Source organism: Uloborus diversus, chromosome 1 (assembly GCF_026930045.1).
Source record: "Uloborus diversus isolate 005 chromosome 1, Udiv.v.3.1, whole genome shotgun sequence".
NCBI classification, from domain to species: domain Eukaryota; kingdom Metazoa; phylum Arthropoda; class Arachnida; order Araneae; family Uloboridae; genus Uloborus; species Uloborus diversus.
The window spans coordinates 71,618,164-71,640,599 of record NC_072731.1 but is presented as its reverse complement, the minus strand read 5'-3'; the positions used below and the strand labels follow the sequence as shown (position 1 = coordinate 71,640,599).

The 22,436-nt window shown below is 30.2% G+C and overlaps 1 protein-coding gene across 1 annotated transcript in view; it reads left to right on the top strand.

Moving 5' to 3' along the window:
• The window catches only part of LOC129234641 (uncharacterized), a 53,043-nt gene extending 30,856 nt beyond the window's left edge, over nucleotides 1-22,187 (top strand). The window contains exons 2-3 of the mRNA XM_054868677.1: nucleotides 17,710-18,147; nucleotides 21,264-22,187. Coding sequence (XP_054724652.1) covers nucleotides 17,710-18,147; nucleotides 21,264-22,006 — 1,181 coding nt within the window. The 3' untranslated portion in view covers nucleotides 22,007-22,187. The remainder of the gene's footprint in view (nucleotides 1-17,709; nucleotides 18,148-21,263) is intronic.
• The last annotated feature ends 249 nt before the right edge of the window (nucleotides 22,188-22,436 follow it).

Sequence of the window (22,436 nt, the reverse complement as noted above, 5' to 3'; positions counted from 1 at the left end):
GAGGAGGGGTGAGGGTCACTCTTTAGCATGAGCCCCTTAAAATGTTAGTCTGTATCCGCCCCTGGGTAGACGATAAGTAAACCCCAATATTTTATGTTTAAGCGCATTTCTCTTTTCGCTGACTATTCCACCAGGCAGAGAAAAAACTCTCCGATGAAACAAAAGTCGCCATCACTATCAAATACTTCGACACAACTTTTAACAGTTCTGAATTTGTACAGTTATAATATTCATCGTAGTAATATATAGGATTCTCCTTCAGTTTAAGAATTGGAGTCTTAGAATCGAATGCAAGAACTGGCAACAGACTGCCATTGTCGAGTTCTTCCAATAGCTTTGACCTCTTCCTTACCATCCAGTTATCTTTTACCATCTTGTAGTGATCTTTCCAAAAATCATCCTTTACACAGAAAAATCGATATTTTTAAATGTGCGCAAATAAATGAAATTTTGGGAGCAATTCCATACGTAAATTTAATTACCTAGTGAGAAAATTTGAGCAAATTTTACAATAATTTTTAATTATAATACAAAAACATCAACATCAAAAAAACATCGAAACCAAAACATCGATGTTCCGAAAACATCGAAAGTAAAACATCGATGTTTCCAAAGCATCGACATCGATGTTGCATCCCTACGCGCAGACCCCGCAGTGGGGAAGAGGGGGCACACTATTAAAGGACCCAACAGAACAAAAAATTGAAAAAAAAAACATCCACTTAAACTTTTAACGTTAAAAACAAAAGATATTCAGTAAAATCAGAATCTCAATTATTTTATTTGGGATCAACTGAATAGTATAATAAAATTATCGGGAGCCACAAAAATGTGTATTTATTTTTATTTTTTTTTAAACGTTGGAAATACATAATGAAAAGTAATAAGAACAATCACTGTTTGAACTTTTTTATTGTTAAAAATATATGTAATAGTTCCATAAAAGCTACCAACATTTAAGAAAAAAAAGCAGAAGAAGAACTCTTTCGAAACACAATTTTAAAAAGCACTGAAATGTTAAATTAAAAAATTGCATGGTCCGCCAAAATTTAAATTTTAAGCTGAGAAAAAATAAAGATGTGTACAAAAGTCAGGACTGAGGACGGAAATAAGTCTTTCTTGACCAACAGATTGAGGCTCAGGCAGAGTATAAGTACTCTTAGGAAAAACGCTAGGGGAGAGTTAGAAGAGAAATAGGTAAATAAAAGACTATGTTCTTTTGTATCTCATTGGATACAATGTCCAGAAAAATGTGTTGCGGTAAAGTATTCACAGACATGATCTTTGATCGACATGAAGTCTAAAAAGTGTGACGAAATACTTTGAAAGAAAAATTAAAAAAAAATGTAAAATTACTTTATTGTTTCTTCTTTTCTAATGCAGAAAAAAATAATTTAACTATGAGAAGAAGAAAACACTATCTTAAAACGATGTTAGTTGTTAGCTTCTCACGTTATTATTAGAATGATTTCATGACATTTTTCAATGATAAATCGAATTTCTTTTCAATTATGTATATTCAAAAGTGAATGCAAATAATTCTGAAACAAAACTATAATATGTTAGTTCTTAAAAATGTCTTAGGAAATAAAGCAAATATTTTTAAAGGCTTCGTCTAAAAATGTTGAAGAATCTTTTGTAGTTGTTTTTATTTTTTTTTTTCTAACGTCTTGCAACCAATGCGGTACTTCCCTATATTCATGTAGTTATTCATTTGATTTATTTCGGATTTTTTTGAAGCAATGACATGTATTATCAATAATTTTTAGCGATGTTAATGATTTTTTTTTTACTTTTGTTTAAACGTAATTTTAAATTTAAATTTGAATTATTCACATTTATAAAACAGTTTACTACTACTACACACTAACAAAAAAGAATCATGTGCCACGAACAGCTTACTAAAAGTTGACATCAGTTTTTATAACATCATTTTCAGTATTAATTAAAATTCTTTGATGTACTAAATTTTATTTGCGATTTTTAGTTTATTATTTTTCGGTATTTTAGGCCAGCAATCAATAAAATTGAGTAGATTAATTTTTAATTCTATCTAATTTTAATTTTACTTGGTTAATGACAACTTAAACCTCAGTTTTCCTTGAGCAGTTTCAACTAATATTTACTTTTCTGATGAAACAATTATGGATAAAATTTGTTAGAGCAAATTTTTTAAGAAGGCAAAAAAAAAAAAAAAAAAAAAAATACAAAACGTTTATTAAAATTACAAAAAGACCCAGCAGCTCATATGGCAAGGAAATAAATAATTTTTGAAGTGTTTTGATACTACAATTGAGAAATAAAAAATTACTCTTTCCGTATGTTACGAATATGATGCAGCAAGATTAGCTGGAAAACATTCAAAGCACCAAAACCAAACTGAAAGAAAAACAAATGTTCGAAAGTTAGTAGAGCATATTAAAAAACAAAATAAACTAAACACCATCTAAAAAATAACAAAGAAAAATAAAGAAATAATATTAAATCGAAAACAAAAACAAGATTCATAAATACTCACAAACTTTTTCAACAAGCCCTAGCAAACTAATAAAAATACCTTAAGATCGAACAAAATCCATAACAAACAAAGCGTTGAAACGAATGAAGTTACAAGTAATTAAATACAAAAACGAACACAATAAAAAATTTAAACAGTTAAAAAACAGGTAAAATAAGAAGATATGAAAAAATAAATAAGCTAATTGCAAAAACACATGTTTAACTTGTAAAAAATACAAAATGGAGAAACTAAATCCTGAAAAATCAACCAAACTGAACAGATTCTTTAGATTGATGAATACTCAAGACATGAAAAAGATACCTTATTTTCGAAAGTTGTTTTTACCTGAAGACAAAGCAAAAAAGAGTAGATGAAATAAAAATACACGACGCAAGAGTTGCTTCTTTGCTGTTTCTGTGTTTTAATGTAACTTTTACGCAAAATGAAAAAAAAAAAAAAAAAAAAAACTTAAAAAAAAAAAAAAAAAAAAAAAAATCACGAACTACCTCAGAACTGAAATCATTTAAAAGAAAACATTTCAAATGATAATTCAAATTATAAACGAAAACAAAATCAAAAGTAAAGTTAAAAGTTAAGCAGAAGATTTGTAGTAAAGCATAACATATAGCATTCAAATTTGTAAAACATTTTTTTTATGGGGAGGGTTTCTACAGATTTTGTTGCAGGGTGAGCCCAAAATTTAAAGATTCGGACCTGATCAGAAGATTGATTTTTGAATATCAACAAGCTTCAGTAACTATTCTAAAATATTCAGTTTTTCAATTTCTAGTTTCATGCCTCACCGAGCTCTGATATTCCGTGCTTGGTATTGTCCATTTTCTACGAGAAGGCTCTTGACTCCTCCCTCGTCACGTGTCATCCGTTGATTCTATTTCACTGTTTTCGGCTGAAGGTAAATTCGGATCACAGCATTTTGTTGTAAAAAGCAGCAGTTTTTGAAATGTAAGAATAACTAAAATGACATCATACAAGTGAAGCAAGTAATGTAAGGGACACTAAGACTTTTTTGCACATTAAAATGCACGCCCAATTTAAGAATGTCTGGTTTTGTTTCCTTTAGAAGCGAGTGGATTGCTTACCCATCAGCCGGCGAAGTGCCTTCTCGGGAAAAACGGACAAAACAAGTCTTGGATTTTGTAAATCCTGCCATCTCCATTTTAAGCATTTTTCAATTTTGTCACTCAAGAAGTTATACAATGTAATTGCTATATGAGATTTAAGTTCACGAAGTGGTCTTAGTATAATGATTTTTCTATGCTTCGATCATTTTTTTGTTCTATATTATATTTTGAGTAGCATGTTTTTCAGGCTGATTTTATTTTTGCTTTTCTTTATCTATAAGTTGTATCTTACAATAACTTGATGAATAATAAAATTTTCGAGCTAGAACCATTCTTTTTCTTAATTGATATTTTTTAAAGTAAATAAGCGTACCGTACTTTAATTAAGAGAGCCTAATATTATATTCTCACTAATCATTGAAATATATATATATATATATATATATATATATATATATATATATATATATATATATATATATATATATATATATATATATATATATATATATATATATATATATATATATATATATATATATATATATATATATATATATATATATATATATATATATATATATATTAGGGTGGTCCTTATTTTTGAAGTTGCAGATTTACGCGACGCCCCCTCAATTTGTTCCATTATACAAATAAATGATCCTAGCAAAATTTTAAGTCAATCCATGAATATTAACACGTGCCCCTAGGGCCCCTTTTTTTGAGTTTCGAAGAAAAAATTGCGAATGTTCTCATTTTTATGTAAAAATATTCTAACGTTTTATATTTAAAGCAATTTTGTACCTCAATAGGTGCTGCTACTTCCAGACTGACCATTCTCTCGCTTTCATTCTGTAAAATTTAGCATGCTACAGAGGGCACATGTACACCAATGACCTTGGGTCAAGCGTACCACTTTTCTGCGCTTGTTCCAACCAAGCGGCAGGGGAACGTTTCCTCCCACCAAGATGGACACAAGGGATTCCATAGGCCATTAATGAATGGCCTAGGCCATTAATGAATGATCTTTGACAACAACAAATTGCCTCCTCCAGGCTTTGGGTGTTGATTTACAAAATTCCCTGTGTATGTAATAGGTGTGGCAAATAGAGTCGCAAGGTTTCAATGCTATAAATATAAGTAATTGCAATCATATTTTAATTCGCTGTTCTTTAGTTATAAACATACCTAAATGCTTATACAATTTTGAATTTTTAAAATATAAATTTCGAAAAATCCTCGATTACTCCTGACATAAAAATATACTGTATTTTACATAGCTAAAATATAAATTTAAAAAATATATATATCCAGCTCAGAACAATGTAGAAATCTATAAATTAATTTTCTTCTATTTCAGTACATAGTCCTTTATTATCATAAAAATCTTGCGATTCACAAGATTTAGAAAACCGAAATCGGTATCTATCCTAACCTGTTGAACTTTTGTTTTCTACAGCTGGTCTACCACAATGCAAAAAAGCTTGCCAACTATTGATATCATCTCGCCTTTCATCACTGTTAGACAAATGCCATATTAGGGATTAAAATGCTCATTTATTTACAGCTTATGTAGATGCAGTAAATTTAAATCCAAATGACCAAGTGATCAATCGTGCATTCCTTAAGAGAGCAAGAGAAAATCTTCGACAGGTAAAATTAAATTTCATGAGTTTTAATTTAGATTTTGTAGTTATTCACTGGGATAAAACTACATCCAGATGTAACTGGAAAAAGAACGCCGACAGGATTGCCGTGATAGCTTCAGGTCCTAATATTGAAAAGCTACTCGGAATTCCTTAGATATTTCTTCAGTTGTATATATCTTAGATGATAGCTCTTTATTGCGCTAACTGATCTAGCTGTAGTGTTTGATACAAGGACTTGCAATACCAACCGTATAAATTGTGCATACAATTTTTTAGAGCAAAAACGGAACGGTGATATATTACATTTCGACTGCCATCACCATGCACTTGAAATCGTACTGCAGAGTGTGTCCTTAAGAAGTTCTTGCCTTTCTTAGTTCTAGATCAGATATTCAATTATGTAAGCGCTTCAAAACTTTGTGGAAACATCTCCATCATTCAGAACTTATAACATTTCAATCAAGTACACATACCACTTAATTCTAAAAGACGAAGTTGATGACATATTGTTTTTAAAAAGCGGAATTGAGAAAGATTACGGAGAATTCTCGTAACTTCTAATAATATTTCCTGGTGAATTTCCTCCTACAGGGATATGTTTTCGGCAACCTGGAGATTATCCCTGGGCCACATGATGGGTGGCGAATGGAATTTTTGTTTGAAAATTTTTATATTTAGGAAACAATTTAAATTGACCTTACATGAAAAGAAAGCCCTTCAATGCTGTTTTACAAAGCTGTTTTACAATTAAATGCTGTGTGAAGATATGGTTTTTCGCAGTAACCCAATCGAGGCTCCTTTGAATAGTATAATATGTCTGAAAAACTAGCAGCGTACAAAATGATGACAAACATGCAGCAGAAGCAGTGATTGGAAAATTCATAAATCACTTATGGTATTTATGGGATAAACTAGTAGCTTTGTCGGTAATAACTGAAGGAATTAACTTTGAAAATAGGAAATGACTAGTCCAAAAAATGCTTGTGATAAGGAAGACGTGTCTGATGACTGTTTAACAAATCTCAGATAACAGTAGATGATTTGGAATACCTTTTTAGTAAACATCTTCCTCTTTACAGACTCAATTACGAGTCAACAAAACTGTTTGATAAGTTACAAATACTAAAAGATTTTTTCCTATTTGATCCTGATTCACGGCAAAATGAAGGAAGCTTTTAAAGGGAAGAGAGATCGTTAAAATACAGAAAATTGTGAACGATACAATTGAAAGAGGAGCACAATTAATCGAAGAATTTCACAACTAATTTACCAAATATGAGTCACAAAAACAATTGATTTTACAGACCATCCGGCTATAATAAAGACTACCGGGGAAAAAAAACACACTATCGAGATACATTGAGAAAAGCGTACGATTAAGGAACGTTTTTAAAGCATTATTTCATTCTTATTCAACGTAAAATCTTTAGATGATATAAAGTAATTAAAAAGATTAATTTTAATGCTACCTCACTAAAAATATTTTGCAAACCTAGGAGAAATGATGTACTGGGTCTGAAGTAAAAACTCGAAGATTTTTGGGGAAATTATCAAAAGTGTTAAAGTTCAACGGCCTAGGGGCACGTGTTATTATTGACCGATCGAGTTCAAATTTTGCACACGTTACTTTTTATTATAGTGTCACAAAACTAGGGGGCGTCACTTGTTGAATTCCGAAAAAAAAAATTTCCCATATAAATAAGGACCACCCTAATATATATATATATATATATATATATATATATATATATATATATATATATATATATATATATATATATATATATATATATATATATATATATGTATATATGTATATATATATATATATAGATATATATATATATTAAAGTCTTTGTTTATTAAATGTATGAGAATGAACATATGGTGCATTAGAAATATTATTATATTTTATTTAACTCAACAAAATAAGGTATCGTCCAACACATTCTTTAAAAAGTGTTATTGGAGTAATGTCAAAATGGTGTAAACAAGTTAATCAAACTTATTGACCGGGAACGTTAACATAAGTGAGTAAATAAGTTTTTTTTTTTTTATATATTAAATATTCACTTTAACTCTTGAGAGAAAAATATTCTTTTAAGGGTGCCATGGATGTTTGCTTATTTTTCGTTTTTATGTCAAAATTATTTTTTGGGGTGAAATATTATGATTTGCATACATGAAATAAGGGTTTCAAAAATTTAAACTTTTAAAAAATGTTTTTAATCAGACATAATTAATTTAATATTGCTTATTTTTTTCATAAAATGTAAAACGTGTTTTACAGATAAAATTCTTCTACTAATTTTAGCTTATTACAAGTCATCAAAAAGAAAAAGAGGCGAAAATAAAAGAAACCCTTAAAACTATTTTTTTTCAAATACATATTTTTATGTAGTTTGTCTAAATTTGTTAGGATAGTTAGCATGTTCGTGACGTTTATTTAATTGGGTTTGCATAATCTTTATTAATTAGAGTTCTGAAACTCATTCCAACTTTCTATAAAAAGTAAAATAGAAAAAACAAAAAAACCCAAGCAAAGTTAAAAAATTTAGGTATTTTCAAGAAAAATTTGTAATAGTGTTTTGAACGCATACAGAGCTTACTTTAAGCATTACTTTAAGTAAATTGTAGTAAAGAGTTCTATTTAATTATTTTTTACAACATATTCGTATACAGGTTAAAGAAATACCATGCGTTGTTTAAGTGTTATTAGCCGTAAAAAATCTTTTTGCATTTCTTAGTGATATTTTGGTAAAAACAGTATCCACTGGCCTGTTAAGACCAAAAAAAAAAATAAGCTTTCAAAAGAAGCAAACAATCATTGCATGATAAGTATTTACTTTTCTTTTTTCGTGCGCAATATTGATAACTGCTCTCACTATTATCCTGTGCAGGTTCACTGCTATATTAAACTGAAAGTTGATTTTTGCTTATTTATATTTCAATAATACACATAGAGCTTACGTGTGGTTTACTATATTGGTCCAGTTATCGCTTTATCGCATGCTTATATGAACCACGTGGCCACGAGCTAATATATGTGAATATGATCGAAATATGAAAATTCAACTAAATATTTATGCTGGTTAACAAACACATATGACGATATCACATCAAAAAAGCTGAAAGGTCAGCTTTTGCCATATTAACCCTAACTTAACACGACTCTAATCCATCTTATCAGTAGCGTCACTTCATGTGGTAATAGGGAGGGGGGGGAATTCCGCCCCGACTGACATCCAACTGAAGGGAAGGTACCTAAAGTGTATTTAAGTGTTATTAAAAAATATAAATACTTCAATTCTGAAATTTCCTCCAATAAATATTAAATTATATTTGATATTTTAAGTTTCAATGGAAATGGAGACTAATGTTCCGGCGAAAGTGTTGGTTACATATGCGTCTAGTGTAAATTTTACTCAAAGTGCAGTTGAATTATACATGTCTTTTAATAAAACTTCTTGTTGAATTAGTTGTTTCTGAAAATCGTATAACTTTCATACTTACAAAAAAAAAAAAAAACATTTAAAAAAATGGTGGGAACGGGTGGCACCACAAACTATTGCACCGGGCGACAGCTGTAATAGGAACGCCCTTGCAGCCTCGATAAAGTTGCTTTTGTGCTGCTAAACCATCATTAAATAAGGGAAAGGAAACAACATTAACAGAAAAATATTTCCTAACGCGAAAATGTCTCGACAACTATCAAAATACGGTCTTTCAACTTTCAAATAAGTTCCGTGTCCTCAGTAAAACCTTTGAGACACCTTTAAGTATAAGTTGTAGGAGGAAGTATCGAAATAATATATTAAATTTTATAAAGTAGTGCGACGGAAAAAAAAAACATCCAGTAAAAACTTTGTTGACATTTTCATGTCTGCGAGTAGTAAAACAAATGATTTGGTGGCGCTCTAATCCCCTTTGAAAGGACAGCACTTCATAAAGTTGGTTCAAACGTCTTTAGCTTTAAAAAAAATAGGTGATAAGCACTTATCAAGTCTCAAAAAGTAGTTGAAACTCGAAGAAATAGTGATGTAAATGGAATATTCTTTTCAAATAAAAACGTAGGACTTTCCTCTCTTGAATTCTACATTAAAGACAATAATAGTTACTGATAATCTAAGGTTAAACGGCTAGAAACTTCTATACGTAATGATTACAAGTTTTTTTTTTTAAATCTGTTTTTAGAATCCACTGTTGTCCTTAAAATTCAAAACTCAAAGGCAGTGTCAAAAAAAAATATATATATATATATATATATATATATATATATATATAGCATCTCCACACCTCAGCAATAAAAGAGACCAAAAAAAAAAAAAATGCGAGAAAACTAAGTTTGTACGCAATAGAGTTATTCTTAAGTACTACGCCCGTGACTTATATTCATGATGTTGCATTGACTGGTTGCTTTTTGAAATCTAAAGTAACAGTTAGTTTTAAAGTTTAACCTTGTTTCTTTATAATTATAAAATTAAAATGATATGTTACTATTGACTATATCGTTTATATTCCATCAGTTACGAAGGTAACTTTGGGTGAGTCTTGTTGCAAGAAAGAACATAAAATGTTGTTTTAAAATAAAAAGTTTTTTGAGTTAGCCCACTTATGCAATGGGCAATACCTGATATTGATACTGAACATAAAGCAACATTATTAACGTACGTATGGTTAGTATTTTTTTTACAATTTTCTTATCGCCAATGTCAGGGTGTTTAGGAAAATTAAGACTGAAATCTGAAACAGCATCCTAATGTACAGATAAGTTCTCTTATTGTCAGACTGTTTATTCACAAGTAATAATTGAATACATATTTTTTTTCCGAGAGAAATAAAATATTATAAAACAACGTGTAAAAACACACATTGGCAGGCAGACTAAATACACGTGTTTCGGCGCTTCGAGGAGCTTCCTTTTCATTGCAAAAAAATGAGATTTTGGACACTATATTTAAATAACACAACAATGGTTTCAAGCCTAAAATGCAAGATTTTGTAATAATAGAAACTAAAAAGTTTAAAATAGTATTTTGAATGTTAAGTATGTTTCTCAACGAGAGGCTGTCTCATAGTTTAACATTTTGAATGACCACAGTATAATTAGAACAAATTAATTAACCAAATAACTTAAACCTAAATTAAAACAATTGTAGGATGCTTTATACTTACATTTTTGCAAGGGTTCTTCATGAACATGATTTAGCGATGAGAAATTTGGAGCATCTGCTAAACTTTTTCCACTTTTTTTTCCATCAAAGTGATTTGTTTGGTTAATTATTTTCTTCTTATAATTTTCAGCGTACTTAAAAAAGGAGAATATTCTTAGCTGTGGAACATCCTTTCACTGTTGAACATTCTTTACATTCAAAGATTGCATTTACATTTTTGTTCATGTTGTTACAAACGCGTATTTTTAGTTTTGCTAGTTTTATGATGAAATATTTATACTTAAACAGAATGTTTCAATTCTTAAAATTTCACAAAAAACAACTCAAGGGCTTATTAAACTATTTATGCGAAAACACAGCTTAAAATTGAAGTAAATTAATAATAAGAGGTTATTTATTTGATTTTTTTTTTCAAAGAATATTGTAATGTTCCCATATTTGAGGTAGGCTACCAAATTTCAAAAAATTCCTTGGTGGTTGTGAAATTTTAGTAGAAATATTCCGATATACGCACTCCCAAAGGTGAAGCTAGTAAATAAAATAAATAAATAAAAAATATGTTGACTGAAATTTTATTTTGAAACAACTTGAAAAAATAGCTGTGAGCGAGAATTTAAGTACTTAAAATTATTTTTAAAATCGAAAATACCATGTGTAGTTTCAAATAATGCAATTCGATTAGTGCAAGTCACGAATTAAGTAACTAAGGGCTTGGAAGAACAAGAAGTTCTGTCTACAATTAGACGAGCCTACTTTCCCGTATACCCATACTACTTTCTAGTACCTGATAAATATTCTCAAAAGTAGCTAAAATGGCAAATTTTTTCAAACATATTTTTAAAATACTTCAAGCTGATTTCTATGAATAAAATATTCCTCACTCATCTTAAAAAAATTAGATGCGTAAAAAAAAAAAAGACGAACAAGAAAAATAGCAGCAATTTTTAAACAAAGCAGCTAATACACTTTTTTCCATTGAAGAAAAAAATTTCACAGCTTTCAAAACGAAAAAATAATAATTAAAAATAATAAACTCATTAAAATAAACACATCATATCAAAAAAAAAAAAAAAAAAAATCGTTTCTTTTTCCCCTATTGCCAAAAACATTTTTTAAATGAATTAATGCATATACCAAAGCAACAACAACAACAACAACAAACAATAAAATGTCACCTTAAAGAAACAATTTTCATTGTCAAAAAAAAAAAAAAATCGTCTGCTCATATCTTTATGTAGAAACATAAATGACTTCGAGTTTATTCGCCAAAAACTGAGTATCTAAATAGAAACTTTAGCGTAAAAATAAAAACAAGTCATATCAACAATAATTATTTCACAGTTAAAACCATAGCTGCGGAGTCGGAGTCAATCTCAATTTGAGATAAAGGAGTCGGAGTCGAATATTTAAGAATCGGAGTCATTCATTTGTCCTCCGTGTATAAATTTTTGCCAAAGCTACGAAGTCAGAGTCGAAGTCGGGGAGTCGGAGTCCAATTAACTGTCGGGCACAGGAGTCGGAGTCAAGTGCCCCTAAATTATCGGAGTCGAAGTCTGGAGTTTGGCGTCAACAGTTATTTCCAACAAAATTTGTTTGAAGTAAATCCGCCTTCAAGTACGGAATCTACATTGACTTTCAGGTTCCCCATAGGCGCTATTGTTAAGGGATTTGAACTGTTCAAAATTGAACAGAAAATTGTTCAAATCAAAAAGATATTTTATATACAAGTTTTTCATCAAAAGCTTTTTCCTACAAAGTTTGTTTGAAGCAAATTCGCCTTACAGTTCAGAATTGCCTTGAATTTCCCCGTAAGCGCTAATGTTAGGTTTTTTGAACTGTTCAAAATTGAACAAAAAATAGTTCAAATCAAAAAGTGAAATATGGGAATGAGGTGTCCTCGCCGAGATCTTTCGAACAAAAAAAGTTTGTTTGAATCGGACTATTCGCTCAAAAGTTATTAGGGGGGACAGACAGACAGACCGACAGACATTTTCCCCATCTCATTACCCTACTTTCCAATTTTAAATTTTTCGATATTTATTTAATTATTTTATTTATTTTTGACTTTTTTTTTGTTTTTCGCGATACTTTTTAGATGCATTAAGCATTTTTTCATGATTTTTTCTTCTTTTTCTGACTTTTACTGAGAAAGTAGGCTAAAAAAAAGGATCATCAAAGGATACTGATCTTGAGTATATTGTCATATCCTTGCATTAAAGTAGAGATTTACCATTAATAAATTAAGAGTTTATATTATAATTTAGTTTTAACTCTAAAAATTTAATCACTTATAAGAATGTCACTTTTTAGTTTTCCCCGTTATTAACAAAAACTTTTAAACACTAAAATTATAAGGGAGAAAGTTTACAAAAGTGTGGTATATGTGAAAATACAGAAAAAATAATAAACCATAATATCACACAAAAATTAATCTTTTTCTTGTAAAAAATTATGCATCGTTATGTAATCAAGAAAAATGAGAGACAATTCTATAATCAGGGTCGCGCGAACTTAATTTTTTGGACTAGCGGAAATTCTTAATTTGCCGAATTTAATTCCAAATTTGGACAAAGGATGATAAATGGGCCAAATGAAACTCTAAATTTCGCCAAATGATGATAGTTTTTCCAAATCACCAGACCAAATTTTTGCCGAAAAAGAAAAAAATTGAGAGGCCACAGTGACCTCCCATTGAGACACCCTAATCTGCAATGTAAGACCAAAGGTTTTCCAAGAACATAAATGTTGTTTAAAACTAAATTGCGCATTTGTAACTAAATCAGTTGCATTTAACTGTGTTTATTTATTGCACTATTTTGTTTCAATTACAAATATATTTTATAACGCAAAAAACGCAACGTTGAAACTGTTCATAGCATATCTGAACAAGGTAAAACATTTCAATAAATTTTCAGCAAGATTTATGTTTGACATTTTAATTCTATTGTGCATGAAAATGTATTTTTCTTGCAGCTTTAAAAATGATGTTGATTTACTAAGTTAAACCTATAGAGTGCCATTTATTGATAACGCAGCGTTGACACACTGAAAAAATATCGCTAACATTATTTAAGGCTTTGTCAACGTTTCAGTTTAATGCAATATTTTTTCAATGAATCTTCTTTCAAAACTCACACTCTTGTGTTAAAGTATTAGGAATGTGATAGTATTAGAAATACAATGTGAACTACAATCAAATGTTCAAAAGCGTTTGTGCTTATCTTGTACTTATTTCTTATCCTTTTTTAAGTTATATTTCTTGTATATAAATGTCTTAATTTCTGCTAAATATTTATTGTTCTTGTGTGAATAATTCCTTTGTTTATTCATTGGCATTTGTTCATGGCTTTCCTTATTTTACTTAGTGCTTTTTTATCGCATTTTTTAATAATAAATATAATCCAAAAAATAATAGTAATACGTTTACTTTTTTTGATTTGACATATTTTGAAGTGTATTGAAGAAGTTTAATGTGGGGCGAAGTGAAATAGTTAAGATAACTTACTTTTTTTCAACATGACTAAGTTAGAAATTAGTTCTAAAATTTACGGTACATAAAAAACTATCTATAAATTTCACTCTTAAACTTACACTAAAGCATTATTTTTGAGTTTTTGCTGTAAATTTGTACTTCCAAAACAAGATAAAGAATTTTCACTTCTTTCATTCAAGGGGCAAAGTGAAAAATAAAATATTTTTGTAATAAAATATTTTTTGTTCTAAATTTTTGTAGGTATTTTGTTAAAAAAAAGAGTAAATGGAAGAATGTAGGAATAAATGAAAAGGAAATGATACAATAAACGAATAAATAAATAATTTAATTTACGAGGAAAAATAAACGAGTTAATAAAATAGCGATTGAATAAGAAAAAAAGTGTTTGAATGAATAAATGATGGAATTATTAAATGAAGGAACGTAAATGAAATAATGAATAAATGAATGCATAAGTGATTAGATGAAAGATTGAGTAAGTTAATAAAATTAACTATTTCATTTTGGTCCATCGTTTTTGCCCTTAAGAAGAACTTTATGATTTAATAAAAACAAGAATAATTTTTGACTTACAACAAAATTTTATAGTCAGAGTATCAATTTTTGAAAATTGTTTGTATAATTATATTCTTTAACTTTCATAGGTAATTTTTTCTTGACCGGAACGGACTATGTGTGCTACTACATAGTTAAAATATTACTAGATAGGTGGCGATTTACCCATAGCAAATATTTCTCCATTTCACTTTGCCCCATATTCCCCCACTTTAGAGCAGCGGCTATCAATCTGCAAGACGCAGCAAGTTGGTGAGGCCGGGAGCGGGATATCCATAAAAGTGGGGCGCGATCATATAGAGAAAAAGTTATACTGAAAAATTTATTAACTTTCTTAACAGAAAAGCGCCACGGCAGCATTAATATTTAGCTGACGTATGTGGGGGTAATGTGAAAGGGGAGTATGGTGAAACTCACAGTTCAAAACCGGGTCGCGAATTTTAAAATGATTGAGAACAGCTGCGCAATATCATGAAATTTTAATGAAGCCATTTAGTAGTTAAACGTTGTGCTTCGTCTTGTCAATAAATATTATATAATAAGTTAATTTTTTGTAACGAAATATTAAGTGAAGAATGCTAAAAAAGAAGTGAAATACGTTTTTTAGTAATAAATGGAAATATTAAAACAAAATTAATCACATAACATACAATTATTAAATGCATTTTGAAGCAAATATCGCCAAAATATCCAAAAATATGTTCTCCATAGTACGTCACAGATAATTCTAGAGACATTCTCAAACTCTGAGAAATAAATTTAGGGGGGACTGTTGCTGAACAAAATTGCGGTTTTAACTGGATATCATGAACGATTTTTGCAAACGTATGCTGTACAGTAATTATTGACCCAATACATAATCAAAAAACCCAGCATTGAAACATCAGTACCAGTAACATTTGAACATTTTGCTGCGCAGAATTACGCCACGATTAGTTATCTTCAACGATTTTTTTTTCTTTGCTGCCATGTGGCTTAAAACGTGTTATATTCGAATACATTTCTTAGGAATACGCAAACACAATTACTCAACGTGAACCGCAGAAAAATCAAGAAACTTTTAAGCTTTAAAACTAATTTTGTTTTTAAAAAAAGTGATATAAGAAACAGCAAGTTTTCACGTTCCCTGCATGTGACAGTATCGTACACACTACTTTGTGTATTATGAGATACAAGTAAGAAATTTCTCATCTGCCAAGAACTCGACCACACTGTTCTTCGTTTATTCATATAGTGTTGCAGTTATGGATATAATATTAAATATTCTGTTAGTACAGTACAATCAGTTGTTAATTTTCAGTAAAATTTGATTGTAAATGATTTTTTTTTTTGATAATAAAGATATGACATTTATATGTCACTGTCAGCATAGTTAGTTTTGGAACCCTTTACACAATTAACCTTTAAGAACAGGGACGGTTTGAAGTAACATAAGAACGCGGGTGGCGTACTCCGTACATCAGCATTTTTAAAATTTAACTATCAATTTTTAAAAATTTTTCTATTTAAGAGGTCTAAGGACCTTCAACCTTCAAAAATTTTGACTTTCTGAAAAAAAAAGGAAAACAAAATGTAATGCACAATTTAATTCTGAACAATTTGATACCTTCTTTATTACCATACGCAAAAAAGTTTCAAAGTTATCGTACAAATGCGTAACTTTTCCCTATAGAGATTTATGTTAACAGCAGCTGCTTAAGCCATTTTTCTCATGTGCCGGTTTCACCGGTTTCTAATTTTGCGTGCATGATATCTCAGAAAGTTTCTTATATATTTCCGTAAAACTTTTAATGCATATTTGTCTAGTTTATTTTTATGATCTGAACCTAAATTTATTAATTTTATTAAAGTTATTTATTTATTTTATTCTTATTATTTTTATTTTATTTATTTTTTTTTTGAAATTGTATTTGTTAATATAAACATTTTTTAAAATTTTGGGCGAAAGAAAATATTTTTTTTTTAATGTTAACTTTTATTTTTAAGGAAAATTTAGGTTCAGATGATAAAAATAAACCAGACAAACATGCAGGAACGATTTTACGGAAATATATGAAATGTTCTGAGATAATATGCGCGCAAATCAAGAAACCGGCATCTGAGAAAAAGGAGCTTAAACAGTTGCTGTTAACATAAATCTCTATGGGGAAAGTTTACGTATTTTACGATCACTTGAAAACTTTTTTGCGTATTTTAATAAATAAGATATCAAATTGTTCTGAATTAAATTATGCATAACATATATTTTTCCAGAAAGTCGAAAATTTTAAAGGTTAAATGTTCCTAGGCCCCCTTAATACAATGTCTAATAATGTGATAAAATGAACATTAACTAGTTCGACGGACATAATTAAAATGAATACGATCACAATATAGTAAATAATATAACATTCAATTCGCAAATGTTACGAATATAAAATTTAAAAAAATGTATACATATGAATGATATTTTAGTCATTGAGGCAACTTGTTGGCATTTGTTGAACAATTATTGTAGCTCTCACAATTCTATTTTGTCATTTTTATTTGCTTTTTGCATACTAAATTCGGACTATCACGTGTGATTTCTATGAAAAATCTTGAAAAGAACAAGACAAAAAGGCTAATTTTGACTTTAAACACAAGTACGTCACCTAAAAGACCTTGTAAAAAGAGTAAATAATTGCCAGGTGTTGGTCAAGTGACTATTGTGAAATTCCTAGCTGCTTTCTCGCTGAGTGGCGTATTCAGTACGCCGTCCGTGTTCTTGAAAGTTAAAAAATAATAACTTCAAATAGCGCAAATTGCAGATTACTGCACAGAGGTATTTATTTAACTTTTTTGCAAAATGTCATGATTTTAACAAAAAATTGTTAATATCTTGAAAGTGTGAATTATATACTCTGTTAAGAAATTGCTGTAAATATCTATTCGTGTTTATCCTTAACTATATTTCTCTTAGCATAATTGTGCATGCACTAACTCACTATTGTAATGAAGTTTTGATAAATATTTTGGTATTCGTGAAATATAAGTGCATCATACTCACCTTGGTTGATTAGTAATAAGCAATCTTCATCACAATTTATAGCTTATGTGTCAACATAGCTGGATACCCTTAGTTCATTTAAAACTGCCCAGAAAAAATATTTACTAAAGTGTCTAAATAGCCATATTTATACAAAATGTTTTTAAATAAGTAGAAAAAAACTGCTTTAGTGCAAAACATGAGTTTATAAAATATTTTGAGCCTTATATGTACCCCTATATTGTTCAGGTTACGTGTTTCAAGATGAAAATCAGTTGGAAGAAAAGAATGAAGGACGTTCCGTTCTGTATCCCTTCCGTAGAAGCATTTCAAATACCATAGGAGAAATTTCGAAACGATATGGTGTTCCTTTTCCTCGGAGTGGGGAAGAGTTTTTGAAGAATGAAAAGCGTCAAGGACTAATAACACTTCCACGTATTGGGCGAGAGCTGCAGTTGGAAGAGGAACTTTTCTTTGGATTGCTACCAAACGTACACAATTTGATTCTGGAAACTCAAGAGCAAATAAACAATGAAAAACACCCAGAGGAATCCCGGCATGTGTTCCTTCCAATTTCTATAGGAAACAGAGATAAGACTTATTTGACAAAAATTGATTTCTTGGATACAGCAAATAGTGCAAATAATATGACAGAAGCAAATGAAGCTGGCAATGTTGGAGGAAAAGGTAAAGCTTTCAATATGTTTCGACATGACAACGACGGTAAAAAAAAGGTCATCCACAGATTTAAAAGTAAATTAGTCAAAAGGCTCCTGGTTACAAAATGTAAACTAATATGAATGTTAAAACACTACACTTTAGTTTTCAAACCATTTAAGCACTTCAAATATCATATACGGAAAAAGTTTTGAAAGAACAGGGTTATGTCGGACACTGCGAATGACCTGGTATTTCATAAAATCCGACACTTAGTCTTGGAAAATGAAACTTTAAACTTTTGGCAAAAACATTGTCAACACAAAAAATGACCACAGTATAACAAACTTCAATTTCTTTGATGTATATTATGATCAATATTGATGTTCGAGTCGATAAGGTTTTCAAAGAAAATTTGATTTTTCTTTAATTTTAAATATCGTTGTATAAAAGGTACTTCTAGTAGCAATGTTTGTGTAATAACTATTCAACGTTTATATAATACAAGCTACATGGTGTTTCAGAAATGACTCATCAACTTTGAAATGGCATAAACGCAAAACAGAGTGAGAAACAAAGATGAATCAAATAGTAAGTTGGACAGACAGATTGGAAATTTGTTATACACTGTTTTCAGAAATAGTACCTAGATTTAACTCCATAGAGCAATGCTGTCATAAACCTATTTTTGAAAGTATGCAAAGTCTGCTTAGTGAACATGCTTCAAATCATATAGTCATGGCTTCGTTATGGCCACCTTTCACTGCAGAAGCATGTTGTAAACTAAAGACATAACTTAAACGAGCTGATATGGGCATCACATGACTTCCTTTTACGCCAATTTAATAATAACAGTGCCTTCTTTACAAATAAAAAATTGTAACTCTAAATATTTTTACCTGGAACCAAAAGAGGAGATGCCCAACTAGACCACACGAGGAGTCTACGTGCCAAATTTCAACTTTCTAGGACATACCGTTTTTGGGTTAAGCTGGATACATACGCACATAAGTATATACACACATACACACATACGTACATACACACGTACAGACATACGCACATAGGCACATACATACGGACGTCACGAAAAAACTCGTTGTAATTAACTCGGGAATCGTAAAAATGGATACTTCGGATGTCTATACGTTCTTAGGCATATATCAACGTCTGGTCAGGTTGAAAAAAAAACTCAATATTCAGTCGGGAGCAAGCAAAAAGGAAATTAAGGCCGATTTTTTAGTGAAATTTCTTTTTTGCGAATACTATACTTCTTTTACTTCGTAAAAGGAAGTAAAAAAACTTGTTGCAATGTTTGTGAAAAACAAGTGATTTAGCACTTAACCATTTAGAAAAGTCACCATATTGCTAAGAAAAGTGGCAACCTAGAAGCAATTGCAATGTGATTTGGCCTTTGTTCAATAGGCAGACTTTTCATGAATTATTAAAGAGATATATGTGACAACCACGTTCTTTGCTATGATCTAATCTTGAAATTATTTAAATCGGCTTATAACAAACTCCAAAAATGTCTGTTCAACGTATACAACTTGTTTCATGTTTCTATTTTTCACTGTTTTGCTGTTATGTCATAAGTTAAGAAGTTTTTCCGTAAACACTCTATATATATGACTATAAATTCACTGTGTTGCCATGTAATCTGGTCATATTTCTTTCATATATGAGTGTTATAATACAGTTGAGAATTAATTTGAAGAAATAAAACAAAAAAATCATCGCGTATGATGGAAATAACAATATTGACTGAAAACAAAGTCAACCGAATTGTTGCATTTCCTAGATAATATTTCGTGAATTATAGAACTTTTTTTCAGTAAATTTTAAGTGGAAAAACGACTTACATACATCAAGAGAAAAAGTGTAAAAACTCACAAGAATTAACATCATAAAACTCTGTACATCTTAACACAAAAAATAAAATAAAATAACGTAAAATAAAATTAAATACATATATTGAATGCACTTTTTTTTTTCTCTCTATTAAGGTAATGATTTTTTGTAAATCCTAATATGGCTGATTTATCTGTTTGTCATGTCAAGTGTACAATATTACTGTTGAGAGGAGGGGAGTTTAGTATACCATTCGTAAATGGTGACGAAATTAATTTTTTTGATGGAAAAAACGTCTATGTTTTACAAATTTCCTTAAAATTTTAACTATTCAGAAAAAGTTCATTCAACGACTGAAAATTTATCGTACACGAGGTTTTAAAAGAAATAAAATATCTGGTGGTATTTAAAAATCATATTGTGCAATAACATTATAATATTTAACAAAGAAGTTTTGGAGAATTAACGAGAAAGTTGTGCACATTCAGATGCCTTCCGTAAAGCATTTTATGACCTTAAAATTTGCTTCACTTTTTAAGTGTCTGGTCTCTCAACAAACACAGGAATGACCCAAATCATAATCTCTGTTACATATTTTGAATGGATGTAGAAAAAATGTCTCCTGCTCCAATAAACATGTTATTCAAACATTCAATCTGTATGAATATCACCACATCATGTACTACATTTTTCTAATAAATCACTCTACTCAAATATACTAACTATAATTAAAATGAAAACAACCAATATTGATAGTTTAGGTGATTCATTTTTTTTTTCAATTATTCTTTAACTATCTACGTTTATTCAAGGCGTATTCCCGGGGTACTTTTCCCACTCCTACCGGTTCCAGTCAATGCTGAGTGGTGTAATATTTTTGGTTCCCTAGTTGGTAAAGCTCTATATTAGCGCTCGCCAGTCGCTAATTATCCACCATTTCATTGAAAACAGCTGCCAAAATCAAGTCTTAGTCACCAAAAGTGGCGACCTTGTGTTTCTTTTCTTGTTAAAAATCATAGCGTGCTACGACAACACTCTTCCGATTCTGAGAAGTTCATCTCCATCTTGGCAAAGTAATTCAGAGCAAACTCCCTTAAAGTTAATTAATTTTTCCTTCGAATATATCTTTAAAATAAAATGACTACCAAATGTCAAAAGTGGATACCATTTTTCCGCAGCTTTGGTAGCCAATGTCTACTATGTAGAGCTTTACTAGATAGAAATATTTGTATATTAGTAACACTTATTTTTTGTTAAAGGTGTGTTTCTCAATATATCTCTTTTGTATCACTCAGGTATTGACACGAGGATGGAAGATCTCATACCTTTAGTGCGTCATGGACAAGATGATTATTTTGCTCTGGTTGGTGAACTGAGACCGACTGGAGGTATCATGCCTTACCCACGCTTGGGCCGTCACATTTACGATAATGCCGAAACTTTAATCCCATATCCAAGAACAGGAAGAAGTAAAGTAGAACCATTACTTGGTATATATGATCTTGCTGTTCCTGAATACGTCTTGGCAGAACCTGATGGCCCGTTAAATGCGCTCCACTTCGAAAGCTTACCGTTTGAGGAGAGTAAGAGAAGGGTAGCTTTGATACCTCGAGTCGGAAGAAAGAAGAGATCCATATCTCAAGAGCAACCTGGCATCCAAGATATTGGAAAAATAACTGATGATGGAGGAATTGATGTACCTGTAGGTTCGAATCATAATATTTGGGAAGCATTGAAAGAGTTGGATGAAGATACTTTCTTAAGGGAAGACAGACAGAATGCAAGAAGCAGAAGTGGTTTTGTTCCACGAGTAGGGAAGAAAAAATTCGATAGCAGTTTTGGATATGAAATAAAGCGGAAAATGCTCTTCACACCGAGGATCGGTCGGGCATCTCTTATTCCGAGAATTGGTAGAAACGATCCAAGGTTTCAAGTGAAAAATCGTGGTGCTTTCATTCCTCGGATCGGAAGAAGTGCTGGAGCTATCGTTCCTCGAATTGGTCGATCAGAAAAGTCACAAAAGAAGGACACCGATTAGTGCAGTGTTTTGCTTTATTTTGCAGCAAAATGAAAAGGATTGTTTGTTAGTCTCATCGTTTTAAACATGCATGTCAATGATGATTTTAAATGAAACTAAAAAGGGTATTTATGCATGCCAAACCAAAGAAATAACAAACCCAAATTGATGTATATCAATTGTAGGACATTCTGTAATAAACTGTAAAAAATGTATGTTTCATAAACATTTTTTCTGTTATTTTTTATATTAGACATGAAATCAGGCAATGTGTATTACATAAATTTTTTACTCTTCATGAAGACGGGCTGAATACTGGATTGGCTCTTTGGCGGATACAAAATTACAATGGTTTCGTATGATTTTTTTTTTTTCAATCTTTTTTTAATTAATGTATTCTTAAAAATATTTTTAATTATTACATTTTAAAGATTAAGAAGGGAATAGTTAA